The 14,094-nt window shown below is 36.5% G+C and overlaps 1 protein-coding gene across 1 annotated transcript; it reads right to left on the reverse strand.

The window, feature by feature from the left end:
- Positions 1-74: 74 nt before the first annotated feature.
- LOC113470088 (metallophosphoesterase 1-like) lies at positions 75-2,895 on the reverse strand. Its single transcript, XM_026828267.1, has 4 exons — positions 2,692-2,895; positions 1,637-1,777; positions 1,097-1,210; positions 75-83 (listed from the first exon to the last, which is right to left on the reverse strand). The coding sequence occupies exons 1-4, from the start codon at positions 2,875-2,877 to the stop codon at positions 75-77; spliced, it is 450 nt and encodes a 149-aa protein (XP_026684068.1). The 5' UTR covers positions 2,878-2,895.
- Between the last annotated feature and the right edge of the window lie 11,199 nt (positions 2,896-14,094).

Below are 14,094 nucleotides of genomic sequence, written 5' to 3' on the forward strand. Positions count from 1 at the left end.
TTGAGTGTGCCAAAATCTATTATTGATAAATGTCCCTCGTTGTCTGATCTCCTTTACCCGTTTTTGTTTCATTTTCATCCTATCTGGGGTAAAAAAGAAGAAGATTTTTTAAAGCTTTAATTTAACCCCCGTGTGGGATGGTATATCTTTCCATGTTCTTGGCAGTATATTGCCTTGTCTACCTTGAGTTACATGATTCTTACTTCCCTTTTCTTTCTACCCCTCTGCTGTACCCCTTTTATTTTTCCTCTCTCTCTCCCTCCCTCTCTCCCTCCCTCTCTCTCTCTCCCTCTCCCTCCCTCCCTCTCTCCCTCCCTCTCTCTCTCTCCCCCCCTCTGTACGAATAAAATACGGTGGATTGAAAGGAATAATAACAATAATTAAATACAGGATCCGTCAGAGGAAGAAAATGGTTTTTATTTCAAGTAGGTAACCTCCGCTCCGTGGCCGAGTAAGTATCACACTAGGCTTGCACGCCGGAGGTCCCGGGTTCGATTCCCAGAGGGATCGAGGTTTTTTCGGCTCTGCTTGAAGTTCGGGGTGCACTCAGCCTCGTGAGGGCAATTAGGTAGCTACTTCAATCGAGTACCGACTTGTGGCGGTATTACCAGTGTAAAAAGATTATTAAAATATGGATATTGATTGCAAAGGAGGCACTTAGTAATGAATGCTGTGATACAGTCGGAAAAGTTGTGAAAAATCATTATAGTCTCTGATGGACCTTGTAGTAAGAGGAATTCATATTTGGCACCGATATCGAAAGTCGACTGGGAATAACTATCTCCAAAATATGCACAAAATATCTAATATGCACACAAAGTGCGCGTATTATAAAATAATAGAATCTATAGTCGTATTTTATTTGTATACTGCAATGGAGCAGTTGCAAATGGGTAAAAATTATAAATAAATGGTCGATTCCTATGTAAAAAGTTGGGAAAAATCCAATCTGAGGTCAAAACTCCGAAAAAAATAACTAAAAAGGTCGAAAATTCAATTTTTATTTTCCGTTCTAATGAAAGAGTTCAAATATTTGTGACGTCAGACTTTACGCAGTTGTTTTTTTCCCATACCTATGCCACAAGACATTACTTACTTCATAACCAAACTCACTCTGGGGAGTAAGCACGGGTTGATGGGACAGCACAATTCTCATCGTATTGTTCGGCTGTCCTGCCATGGAAGGATAGGTACGGGCCAATTTATTTACCTGGAAGAAAAGAAAATAATTTTAGAAATCTTATTTATACCTCCCGGAATCTCAAACTAACTACAGAAATCGAACAGAGGAAGAGACCAGGTTAGGAGAAAGCCAACACATCCGTGAATGAACCTTATCTGTTTAGGATAAATTTCGCCCCGGGTGAGAATTGAACTAGCGAGCTAGAGCTTAGAAGACAATCTAACTAGGCTGGCTACATATGTTTGAAAATCGTCACTTTGCTTTTTGGCTAAACCTGGTCTTTCACACTTGGCCTTGTTGTTTAGCGTATATGAAAGAAAAAAAAAATGGTCGAGGTGCTTACTGAAAGTTTTAGGAGAGAAGAGTCGAGTTTAGACTGAATTTCCTATTGTTTCTCATATCTGGCCACACCACTCATTCCAGTCAGGAACAACATAACTATCTCACACTTACCACTACAAACTGGATGCCTCCATATACAGATAGGCCTGATAGTCCGGTTACATTGAAGTGATTATTGAATCTGTTGAGTTTATTAAGGGACACCTCATCTTCTTCTCCTCCTACATCATTGTCTCCCGGTAGAAATAATACCTGAAAGAGAGCGGAGAAATAAAATTCATCACAATGGAGGAGTTGCAATTGGGAAAATATTATTAATAAAAGGTCGATTCCTACGAAAAAAGTTGTGAAAAATCCAAATCTGAGGTCAAAACTCCCAAAAAGTAACTTTTAAAGGTCGAAAATTCAATTTTTAATTGCCGTTCTAATGAAAAAGTTCAGAGAGTTGTGACGTCAGATTTCTCGTCAAAATGCGCAGAAACGTTTGCGCACAAACAAACGAAGCGGGAGTCATGAATTATGACGTCATCGCCTACGGGAGCGTATGCCGTGACGTCAAACTTCACGATTTACCGGTATTTTTTAAATCGATTTATCTCGGTATCTAGAAGTCGTAGAAGAAAAAGAAAAATTCCGTTGGTCCTCATTTTTCCTGCTCTATGGACTTTGAAACATCACCCAAGTAAGCGCAACTGATCTATTAGTTCATACAGTATGAGTTCACGTGACGTGATAGTAGTGTGTTTCTACCTTAAGGGACACTCTTTGTTAGGACTTTTTTTTTTCAAGAGCTTTGATAGAGGGGACTGTAACCACTCAGGTTTTACCTGTCGTCTCAAAATCAAAGAGAGAGAAAAGGACAGGCAAGAGCTTTGATAGAGGGGACTGTAACCACTCAGGTTTTACCTGTCGTCTCAAAATCAAAGAGAGAGAAAAGGACAGGACAGGGGAAAGCCAGTCGTTCCGAGAACGAACCTTATCTGTTTAGGATAAAGTCCGTCTCGAGCGGGAATCGAACCCGCAACCCAGCTCTTACAAGGCAGACGCGCTACCTTCCAAGCTAACTAGACAGCCACTAAAAACTTTAACAATACAGTGACGTAAATGGTAAGGTTTTTTTTTCCTTTAAAGCGCTTTAACTCTACGAAATGGTTAGGTTTACTTACCCTCTGATGCGGTGCTAGATTATCCAGCTGAAATATTTGTCTCACTCTGGCCAGGTATTTGAAGAAATGTTCATCATGAGATATATGTCCCTCATCCATAATATCACCTAGGAATATGACTAGGTCTGGTTTAATATAGGAGAACGCTTTGGAGTATGTCTTGGATAAGTATCTGGTGGAGAACATATAAAATATGTGATAAAAGTACACTGACTGTTTTTCCCCCCTCTCATTCAAGATCCTGTTCCACCATTTTATGGAAAAGTAAAGGTTACAAGCGTAAAAGTTCTAATATTTTACATAATGTAGGGTTCTTTTGCTTACAAGATGGCTGATTTTCGCTAGTCCGTACAATGGTGGAGCAGGGCACAAGTGTTGAGTGGTTTGGTCCCCTTTTTGAATTTGGTTCCCATTTTTATTTCTCTTTATTTAAACCTGTTGAAAAAATAATAAAATAAAAAAAACTTCGAAAGTGACTATGTAGGTACAATGCTTTTTTGGTAGACTTGGAAATAATAAGTAAACCAAGAAATTTTATACGTGGTTCAAAAAGGTGAAAGTTAGCAGGTATCAGTGTTGCTGCTATCAGAAAAATGCCGAAAAACCATGAAACTCTGTTTCGTGATAATATAGGCCGGGCAGCGCTTCGAACTCTTGACGTTCGCGCGCCTCCCGGCACGCTTAAGGGAAATGATTCTCCCAAAAAGAAGAAAAGTTGTTATCCCGTTCTTCAATAGAACTGATTTTTAACATTACCAACCATTTTCGTTTTTGTTTCCGCCATATTGGCACATACGTTTTATTTATGCATATTTCTGTACATAAAAGAATATAGTTATTTTATCTATTGAAATTACCTACTTATGTATGAAACTTAGTTTATAGAACGCATCCATGTGTAAAATATTTTAATTTATTGAAACTCCCCTTTTTTTAAAACTAAAATTATAGTTAATAAATTTAATTTATTATTTACGAACTACTATTTAATGATTTTATTTTTTTTATCAATATTTATTATAGTGATTTATTTATTTTATTAGAACTAGGCTACTATAGGAAAGCTCCTATTGAGGCCATCTTGTCTTTTCTTTTTTTGGGAATTTTATTGAGGATGCACACTTTTTGTTATACAACTTTTAATTTTTGTATAATTCAAAACTAGGATTTAAGATTAGGAGTTATGTATTAGGAGAATCTAGAATTTGTCTATTTAGGCCGGGGACCACAAAGTCAGTTTATACTCGGTTTAATTTTAACTCTCGGATTAAACAATCTGATTGGTTGATTTTTAGCCCGTCCTTCCTTTATTATTACGATAGTAATAAAAAAAAATCTGGGGGGTAGTCAAGTGACAAAGTAGGTATAGGTACCTACCGGCCTACCACGATTTAAATTTGAATCCAAACTTACTATGACTTCTTTAATATTATCACAATGGATTTAAAACAGGCACTTCTGCTTCTATCTAGATACAGAGATCTCTTATGTGTAATAAGATCAATCTCAACATATCAAACTTTCTAAATGCGTAGGTAGAATGCATCTATTGTGATTTGTAATTCTAGTGTACCTAATCAAGTCAATTATCAATTTTATCACTCAATCAACAATAGATCAATACCGCAATAATTCAATACTTTTACGAACTAATAACAAACAGACAAAAAAGACAACAGGTAATGGTAAGTACCTACTTGAGATATGTTTGAATGGATATCATTGAAATTGAAAGTGACAGCATGAAAGATGCTTGTCATAAATGTCGTTTCCGTTAGTTTTTAGCCCGTCCTTCCTTTATTATTACGATAGTAATAAAAAAAAATCTGGTGTGAACATCACACGACTTTCCTTATCCTATTGAATGATGCTTATTTCACCCTGTATATTAGGAGAATCTAGAATTTGTCTATTTAGGCCGGGGACCACAAAGTGAGTTTATACTCGGTTTAAGTTTAACTCTCGGATTAAACAATCTGATTGGTGGCTGATTTTTAGTCCGTCCTTCCTTTATTATTACGATAGTAATAAAAAAAGGTATAGTGGACGGGCTATTATATTCGCTTCGGTGTCGTCAGTCTGTCCCCATAGAAGGACTTATCCAAACCTGGTCAACCTATATATCAAATTAAAGGTCTTTTTACCAGGATCACGAAAGTGGTGGTGCAAATTTTGTCCAGAGAACCATAAAGCCAAAAAACCAAAATGGTTTTGGCGGGATTTTTTTCACATTTTCTCACACAAATGAGCTCTGATCTTGAAATTTGTCGCGACGACCTATGAACTCAAAGCAGGAAAACTTTTTGACACTTCAGTCGATCATTTAAGACCGGTTTTAGCGTTACCTATGTTAAGCTACGCCGAGGAAGGCCAATAAATGTGGATGTGATAAACCTTATATTGGGAATAAAGGGAGCACGGGCTCTAGTCTTGATTTTAAATCATTACATGAAAGTAAAATCAAATCAAGAATGTTCACGTATAAACAATTCCTATAAGACGAGTTCACGTATAAACAATTCCTATAAGACGAGTTCACGTATAAACCATATAAGTATGTTTTGCTACCATAGGAAAATAGGATACCTTGCTGTCACAAAGTTTGAACTTAAAAATATTCTGTTCTTAAAACTTTGTCTTTGTTGGAATCTTCCCGCCATTATAGTGAAATTTGAAATTTTAAGTAATAAATATTTAAAAACAAAAAAGCAAAAGACCCTCTACCTCTATCAAACCTCTTGAAAAAAATTTCCCCTAAAGGAATTTAGTAAAATCTCGTTGCCTATGAATAAGTTTGTAAATTTCACACCAACCATTAAACTTTCATAATTTAGTCAATGTAATGTTTGCCAAAGAAGCATTTCTATTGTTTGCCAAAGAAGCATTTCTAATGTTTGCCAAAGAAGCATTTCTGATGTTTGCCAAAGAAGCATTTCTGATGTTTGCCTAAGAAGCATTTCTGATGTTTGCCAAAGAAGCATTTCTGATGTTTGCCAAAGAAGCATTTCTGATGTTTGCCTAAGAAGCATTTCTGATGTTTGCCAAAGAAGCATTTCTAATGTTTGCCAAAGAAGCATTTCTGATGTTTGCCAAAGAAGCATTTCTGATGTTTGCCAAAGAAGCATTTCTGATGTTTGCCAAAGAAGCATTTCTGATGTTTGCCAAAGAAGCATTTCTGATGTTTGCCAAAGAAGCATTTCTGATGTTTGCTAAAGAAGCATTTCTGATGTTTGCCAAAGAAGCATTTCTGATGTTTGCCAAAGAAGCATTTCTGATGTTTGCCTAAGAAGCATATCTGACAAGAAGCATTTCTAATGGTTGCCAAAGAAGCATTTCTGATGTTTGCCAAAGAAGCATTTCTGATGTTTGCCTAAGAATCATTCTCATCATTCAAAGAAGAAGCATATCTGATGTTTGCCAAAGAAGCATTTCTGATGTTTGCCAAAGAAGCATTTCTGATGTTTGCCAAAGAAGCATTTCTGATGTTTGCCAAAGAAGCATTTCTGATGTTTGCCTAAGAATCATTCTGATGTCTGCCAAAGATTATTTGATGGCATGACAAATATTTGGCACTGTGCTAAATTGTGTGATCTTAACTTTAGTATCAAATTCGTGTACGTTTGTTTTATCTAACATGTGACATTTTGTTCATTTGCAGAAGAAAATCATGATCCTCATTTGCCTGACAATACTCATCGTGATTATTTGATGGCATGACAAATATTTGGCACTGTGCTAAATTGTGTGATCTTATCTTTAGTATCAAATTTGTGTACGTTTGTTTTATCTAACATGTGACCTTTTGTTCATTTGCAGAAGAAAATCATGATCCTCATTTGCCTGACAATACTCATCGTGATATTAGCATCCGCCGTGTTAAGTTATGTCCCGTTCCCTTAAGTTTATATGTAAGTGAAAACCCAACCATTTCTGTAAGTAAAAATCTGGTGTGAACATCGCACGATTTTCCTTATCCTATTGAATGATGCTTATTTGGGTGTTCTTCTTCAGTAACTTTTAAAATATCTCTAACCGTTAAGTTCTGTAAGTATAAATCTGGTGTTAATTACGAAAAGGCTAGGAAGAAAAGCTATATTTGTTGGATTTTATCAGAATATGAGGTACACAATAAATGACAAGAAACACCGACTCTATTTAAATAGGAAAAGGCTAAGAAGTAGAAGAAGGTAAGGCTTTTGGATTTTATAAAAAACTAGCTGAATTCCGTCGCTTCGCTCCGGAATCCCGCTAGTTCATCCCGAGGCATGGCCAAACTTGTGGAAAAGGGAGTAAGGCTGAAAACCACAAAAAAGTTGACCGATTTCGGGACGATATGATCTCCGTTGTTACAGTTCCTCCTATCAAATCTTTTGCGGCTACACTTCATTGGCTTTTATTGTTGGATATTATCAGGACATGAGGTACACAATAGAGCTGCCTGGAAGAGGCTGACAAGAAACGCCAACTCTAACACTATTTAATTACGAAAAGGCTAGGAAGAAAAGGTATATTTGTTGGATTTTATCAGGATATGAGGTACACAATAAATGACAAGAAACGCCGACTCTATTTAAATAGGAAAAGGCTAAAAAGAAGAAGGTATATTTTTTGGATTTCATAAAAAAATATAGGGTTATCTTTGATTTTATAAACACCCTGTATATCTTTTTGTTTCCTTTCAGATTTTATCATCTCATCTAGCTGGACATTTTCATCATGAACTGTAAGGCTGAAAACCACAAAAAAGTTGACCGATTTCGGGACGATATGATCTCCATTGTTACAGTTCCCTCCATCAAATCTTTTGCGGCTACACTTCATTGGCTTTTATTGTTGGATTTTATCAGGACATGAGGTACACTGTAGGGCCGCCTGGAAGAGGCTGACAAGAAACGCCAACTCTAACACTATTTCATTAGGAAAAGGCCAGGAAGAAAAGGTATATTTGTTGGATTTTTATCAGGATATGAGGTACACAATAAATGACAAGAAACACCGACTCTGTTTAAATAGGAAAAGGCTAAGAAGAAGAAGAAGGTAAGGTTTTTGGATTTTATAAAAAATATAGGGTTATCTTTGATTTTATAAACACCTTGTATATCTTTTTGTTTCCTTTCAGATTTTATCATCTCATCTAGCTGGACATTTTCATCATGAAAACCCCTACTACATCAACGCGAGATTTTGTTTAAAACAAATCCCCCGGGTTGAACTTGAAAGAAATCTCACCACCATTATTCTCCTCGAAATTTCCTCCGTCAATCTACAAGCAATGTGGCCACCCTCCACGTATCTATAAGATAATATCAGAACAATTTTGCACTGTTAACTTACGTGACGATAATTGAAACGTAAGACGAAAACTCGTACACATGCGCAGAAACGTTGCTTTAAGCTGCTGGGATCATAGTAGAACGACATAAATATGAGAGTTTTTACACTGCTAACTTACGTGACGATAATTGAAACGTAAGACCTAAGTTGACCAGTTTTCGTCAAAAGAGTTGCAAAAGCTCGTTATTATAGTTATTTGACGAAAATGCATGTACATGAGCAGAAACGAGTTTCACTCTTTCAGATAACCATTAAGGAGCGCGGTAGAGCTCCGCCCGCCAAGTCAAGGAAGTTTGACCGCGCTACTAGAAATAATATACGCCATAGAGATTGAAATACATGAGTGGTCCGAGGCAGCAAGTGTGGACGTCCAAAACGGAATCCCTTTCCGTTTTGGACGGTTGAATAATTTAAAAAAAAAGTCACATAAGAGAAGAGCTCCTTTAGGAGAACGCAGGGTTCCCACATGTTTCCGGCTTGTAGATGTGATGAGAATATAATGGATGTCTGAGAAACAACGAGGTGTAACTTCTCCATTGTCGCTTAAGAAACGAACTCTACAAAGATTATTTCGTAAAGTGAATTTGACCTTTCTTTATGGTTTTTGGTTGGAATTGTAGTCTTTCCTGTTTATCCTGAAAGAATGAGACTGTGATAAGTCCGTTTACCCCTCGCAGTCTAAACAACGTCTTATATACCTATTTCATAGGTACCTATAGTTTACAAATATGCAAATAGTTTACAAATACTTGTTTAAACTCGTAACTTCTCGATTGTCGCTTAAGAAACGAACTCTACAAAGATTATTTCGTGAAGTGAATTTGACCTTTCTTTATTGTTTTTGGTTGGAATTGTAGTCTTTCCTGTTTATCCTGAAAGAATGAGACTGTGAAAAGTCCGTTAACCCCCCGCAGTCTAAACAACGTCTTATATACCTATTTCATAGGTACCTATAGTTTACAAATATGCAAATAGTTTACAAATACTTGTTTAAACTTTAAAAAAGGGTGGTATTTCTTACGCGGCAATGTGTAGATTTCAGGAGTTACGCCCTTGTGCTTCCCAGGATATCCAAATATTGTTTTTTTCATATTGAAATGTTCAACTTCCCCCCCATCCCATGTCCCCTTTAGTGTATTTTATTTCTTACGCGGCAATGTGTAGATTTCAGGAGTTACGTCCTTGTGCTTCCCAGGATATCCAAATATTGTTTTTTTCATATTGAAATGTTCAACTTCCCCCCCATCCCATGTCCCCTTTAGTGTATTTTAACCCGTTCTATCACCCACGTCCCTGATATCCGGGGATGTGTGGGCTGAATGTGTGTTTCCAGTGAGAGAAGTCTGAGAGTTTTCATGTTACAATCAGAACTAGAACGTCGAAGGGTTAAAAAAAAAATCTTAGAACCTTTTTTTTTTTTTTTTTTTTTTTTTGATCACGAAAGTGGTGGTGCAAATTTTGTCCAGAGAACCATAAAGCCAAAAAATCAAAATGGTTTTGGGGGATTTTTTTCACATTTTCTCATACAAATGAGCTCTGATCTTGAAATTTGTCGCGACGACCTATGAACTCAAAGCGGGAAAGTTTTAGATAACACTTAGTCGTTATTTTAAGACCGGTTTTAGCGTCACCTATGTTGAGCTACGCCGAGCAGGGCCAATAAATGGATGGGTGACTTAAACCTTATATTGGGAATATAGGGAGCACGGGCTCTAGTCTTGATTTTAAATCATTACATGAAAGTAAAATCAAATCAATAATAATAAACTGAATATTAAACAAATTAGGTACTGATTTCTTTAACCGCGATTGAATAAACTGCAGGCCAAAAAATTCCCGGAGGGACGGCCCAGCTTGTTAGAAATGCTTAAACCGAGATGAAAATTTAAACGGAGTTTAAACTCACTTCGTGGCCCCGGGGGTTAACCATTTTGGGTTGCTAAAAAAATTCCCATTGGCGAAATTTCCGATTAAAGTCATTGGTCAAACTCACAATAAGTTATAGCCTCTGGAACAATCAGTGTAATGGAGTAAGTATAAGATCCCTAATGTACCTTTCAATAAGTTCAGCTAGGGGTTTTTTTTCTATTAGGCCCTTTAACAATGTTTTAATTAATATTCAACATGTTGACGCACCTTTAGATAACATGTGAAACATAGATATAATTTTTTATCACAGAGAGCAAAAATTAAAGAATAAATATACATATGTATATCATAGTTAGAAATTAATTATAAAATTAAAATAAATAACTTGAAGACTCTATTTTGTCAGATAAGATGAGGAACTTAGGGACGTAACATTTGGAAGTTTTTTTTTTTTTTAAATTAATCAGTGAAAGAAAATTTAGTGGTTGGGTGGAAGAGCTCCTCCAGGAGAACCCTGTCACTTAAAAGAAAGCAAAAAAAAAATCCGATTTTGCGGGTTAGTCCGTTCTTCCTTTTGGCCCTTCATTTTATCTCTAGTTCTTTTTGTCGTTTTATGAGGGAGTAATGCGGAGAAATATGCTGGGAAAGCATTGTGGAGGATTTGTGTTTTCCTTTCGGGAAACGGAACGGATTCCGATGGCGCGCCATCTTGGATTTCCTATGGTACAAGCGCTACCACGGCCGAAAATTTGGCTACGAAATTTGACCCGACAAACGTACAGATTTCAAGCGTAAAACCCGGAAAAAATTGGACTTTTGAAAAGACAATAGCTACAGATTTCAAGCGTAAAACCCGGAAAAAATTGGACTTTTGAAAAGACAATAGGTACAGATTTCAAGCGTAAAACCCGGAAAAAATTTGACAATTTGGCTACGAAATTTCGACCCGACAAACGTACAGATTTCAAGCGTAAAACCCGGAAAAAATTGGACTTTTGAAAAGACAAAAGGTACAGATTTCAAGCGTAAAACCCGGAAAAAAATTGGACTTTTAAAAAGACAATAGGTACAGATTTCAAGCGTAAAACCCGGAAAAAATTGGACTTTTGAAAAGATAATAGGTACAGATTTCAAGCGTAAAACCCGGAAAAAATTGGACTTTTGAAAAGACAATAGGTCTTTAAGGCCCGTTTCACTTTGAAAGCGTAGACGAGCGACTTTTAGTAGCGCCTAGTCACCTGTAAAACCAAAACATATGAAAATGATACAGACCCTCTATAGCAGGGGTGCACAAACTCAAAGTGACCGCGGGCCACATTGGACCTTAAAAGGTTGGCCGCGGGCCGCACTGAGATCAATACACATCTGCCCGAACTACTTAAGAATTCTGAAGGTAGGTATTTTATTCTACCTGCACAACTATTGTGGTATACCTTGAAAGCTAAAAGAAAGTAAAAAGCCAAAATGATTAACCCTTGAATACATAGATACTAACTAACCCATTGCAGAACGTTTTCTTTTATTTCCATTGTTCCAAAGTAAAAGTAGGTAAACATTGTTTTGGGTTCATTTTTCTTTCAAATAATACACTTAAAAGTAAATAGAAAATGATTAATTAACATGTTTATATTAATGGACTTTTGAAAAGACAATAGGTCTTTAAGGCCCGTCTCACTTTGAAAGCGTAGACGAGCGACTTTTAGTAGAGCGTAGTCACCTGTAAAACCAAACCTATAAAAAAAAGTAATGATACAGACCCTCTATAGCAGGGGTGCACAAACTCAAAGTGACCGCGGGCCACATTGGACCTTAAAAGGTTGGCCGCGGGCCGCAGTTTATATTATATTATAATAATTATTAAAAAATAATTGTCAATTTCTTCTTTCTTTTTTCTAAAAAAAGGAAATAAATAATTACTTAAAAGAATTGGATTTAATTCTCTAGTATTTTTTATTATTGTATTTAGAGCAACATTCTCACTCTTACCTACTTATTGTTTGTTTGTTCTTTTTTTTCTGTCTAGTTGTTATTATTTTTTATTTGATTTGTGTGGGTGTAACTTGTGCACAGTTCAAGCTTTAGATGGTTCCGAGCGATAGATTCTCAACGTCACGTGAGCTCACGTGACGTATTAGTAGTGTGTTTCTACCTTAACACCCCATTTTATGAACGAAAATTCTCGCTCTAAAGTCAGACTGGGGCTAATGACAATCGAAGTCGTGCCCCTTTTAAAATAAATTTTTTCTAAAGTCAGACTGAAACTCGTATTGACCAATCAGATGTTTGGAATTGATGCTTCAGTGCAGTTTGAGAGCCAGTATTTTGTTCATAAATATGGCCTCCGTTTATCCATTCCCAAGGTCCTGGGTTTGATTCCTCGTCCGAGAAAATTTTCAGCCAATTAACCTTAAGGTCACGTGTGCTCACGTGACGTATTAGTAGTGTGTTTCTACCTTAACACCCCATTTTATGAACGAAAATTCTCGCTCTAAAGTCAGACTGAAACTCGTATTGACCAATCAGATGTTTGGAATTGATGCTTCAGTGCAGCTTGAGAGCCAGTGTTTTGTTCATAAATATGGCCTCCGTTTATCCATTCCCAAGGTCCTGGGTTTGATTCCTCGTCCGAGAAAATTTTCAGCCAATTAACCTACATTACTTTTCTTATTATAGGATAAGGAAAGTAAAAAGCTGCCTATGCTGAAATGTTCACAGTTAAGCACATTCATTTCTGTACGTAATTTATTCAAACTCTGTTTATTTTTATTTTTTTTCCACTACCTGTATGTAACCTTTTCGTTCTTATCTTATTTAACATCTCGTATCCTCTACTATCTTTATACTGTCAGTCATTTAACTCTCATTTTCGTTCTGTCCTAACAGCCCGTTCACACTGCACAAAACGATTTTTTTTTTTTTTACTTCACGAATTTTTCTTTGTTACGATTTCTTTTCTTTGTGATGCGCCTTCGAGGCGTATACAAATGAATTAGTCTGGTCAAATTGCCAACAAAGAAAATTTTTCGGACGAAGAAAAATTCGTGCAGTGTTAACAGGCTGTAATATCTCTCCCATTACCTGATTGACTTGAGATTAGTGTTTTTTTTTTCGTAAAACCCTGCTTCCTGATATGTATTTATTTAGGCAAGTAGGTATTTATGTTATTTGATTTTCGTTTGTCATTTCTTGCTAGATTGAAAAAGCTTCAAGCAGTTTATCACACACAACGACTTTTTTTTTCTTAGTAATCTGGGTACTAGCGCTCAACAGACTTATTAAAGGCTGCGAGGAAATGAAAACGGCCGTAAAGTTTATTCAAGAAAACCATCTCAAATCGTATTAAGGAGCGCGGTAGTGCTCCGCCCCGCCAAGTCAAGAAAGTCTGACCATTATCATTTGAGCCCATTTTTCCTCCAACTTTTTTTTCTTCTTAGTAATCTGGGTACTAGCGCTCAACAGACTTATTAAAGGCTGCGAGGAAATGAAAACGGCCATAAAAGTTTATTTAAGAAAACCATCTCAAATCGTATTTAGGAGCGCGGTAGTGCTCCGCCCCGCCAAGTCAAGAAAGTCTGACCATTATCATTTGAGCCCATTTTTCCTCCTCCCTTATTATTATTTATCATGCAGTTAATTGTTTATTATTTGAATACCTACTACACAAACCTCTAAAACATTTGCGATTTTTTTTTTTTTTTTTTTTTTTTTTTATAGCGCCGAAGGCAATTTTCTGAAAATTTTGTTCCACCTTTCAGAAACGCAGTCTGAATCAAAGTTGAAAATCTACTATGCCACAGGCAATTTTTTCATAAAGGTTGTTCCTGAAGCTTGTCAAGAATTAATTTTTGAGGTACCTACTTAATTCTTAGATCTTCTTCTACACATTTTTTTTTCTCCACATTGAAGCTCTGCTAAAAGCAGCATAAGAAAGTAGAGCGCCGCAGGCGAAACTTTTGAAGAATTTGATCTACAACCTTTCAAAATAATAATGAAAATCCTCTTAACCCATTTTTATTTTCTTCACATTTTTAAAAATGTCTTTTGTTTTTTGATTTTTTCTTAAAAATCGAAATGAGCTCGGCCGCACGAAAGGAGCTGGCGGGCCGCAGTTTGTGCGCACCTGCTCTATAGAGGGTCTCTATCATTTTCGTAGGTTTTGTTTTGCAGGCGAATAGGCGCTACTAAAAGTCGCGAGCGCGA

Source organism: Diaphorina citri, unplaced genomic scaffold (genome assembly GCF_000475195.1).
Source record: "Diaphorina citri unplaced genomic scaffold, Diaci psyllid genome assembly version 1.1 scaffold1386, whole genome shotgun sequence".
In the NCBI taxonomy this organism is placed as follows: domain Eukaryota; kingdom Metazoa; phylum Arthropoda; class Insecta; order Hemiptera; family Psyllidae; genus Diaphorina; species Diaphorina citri.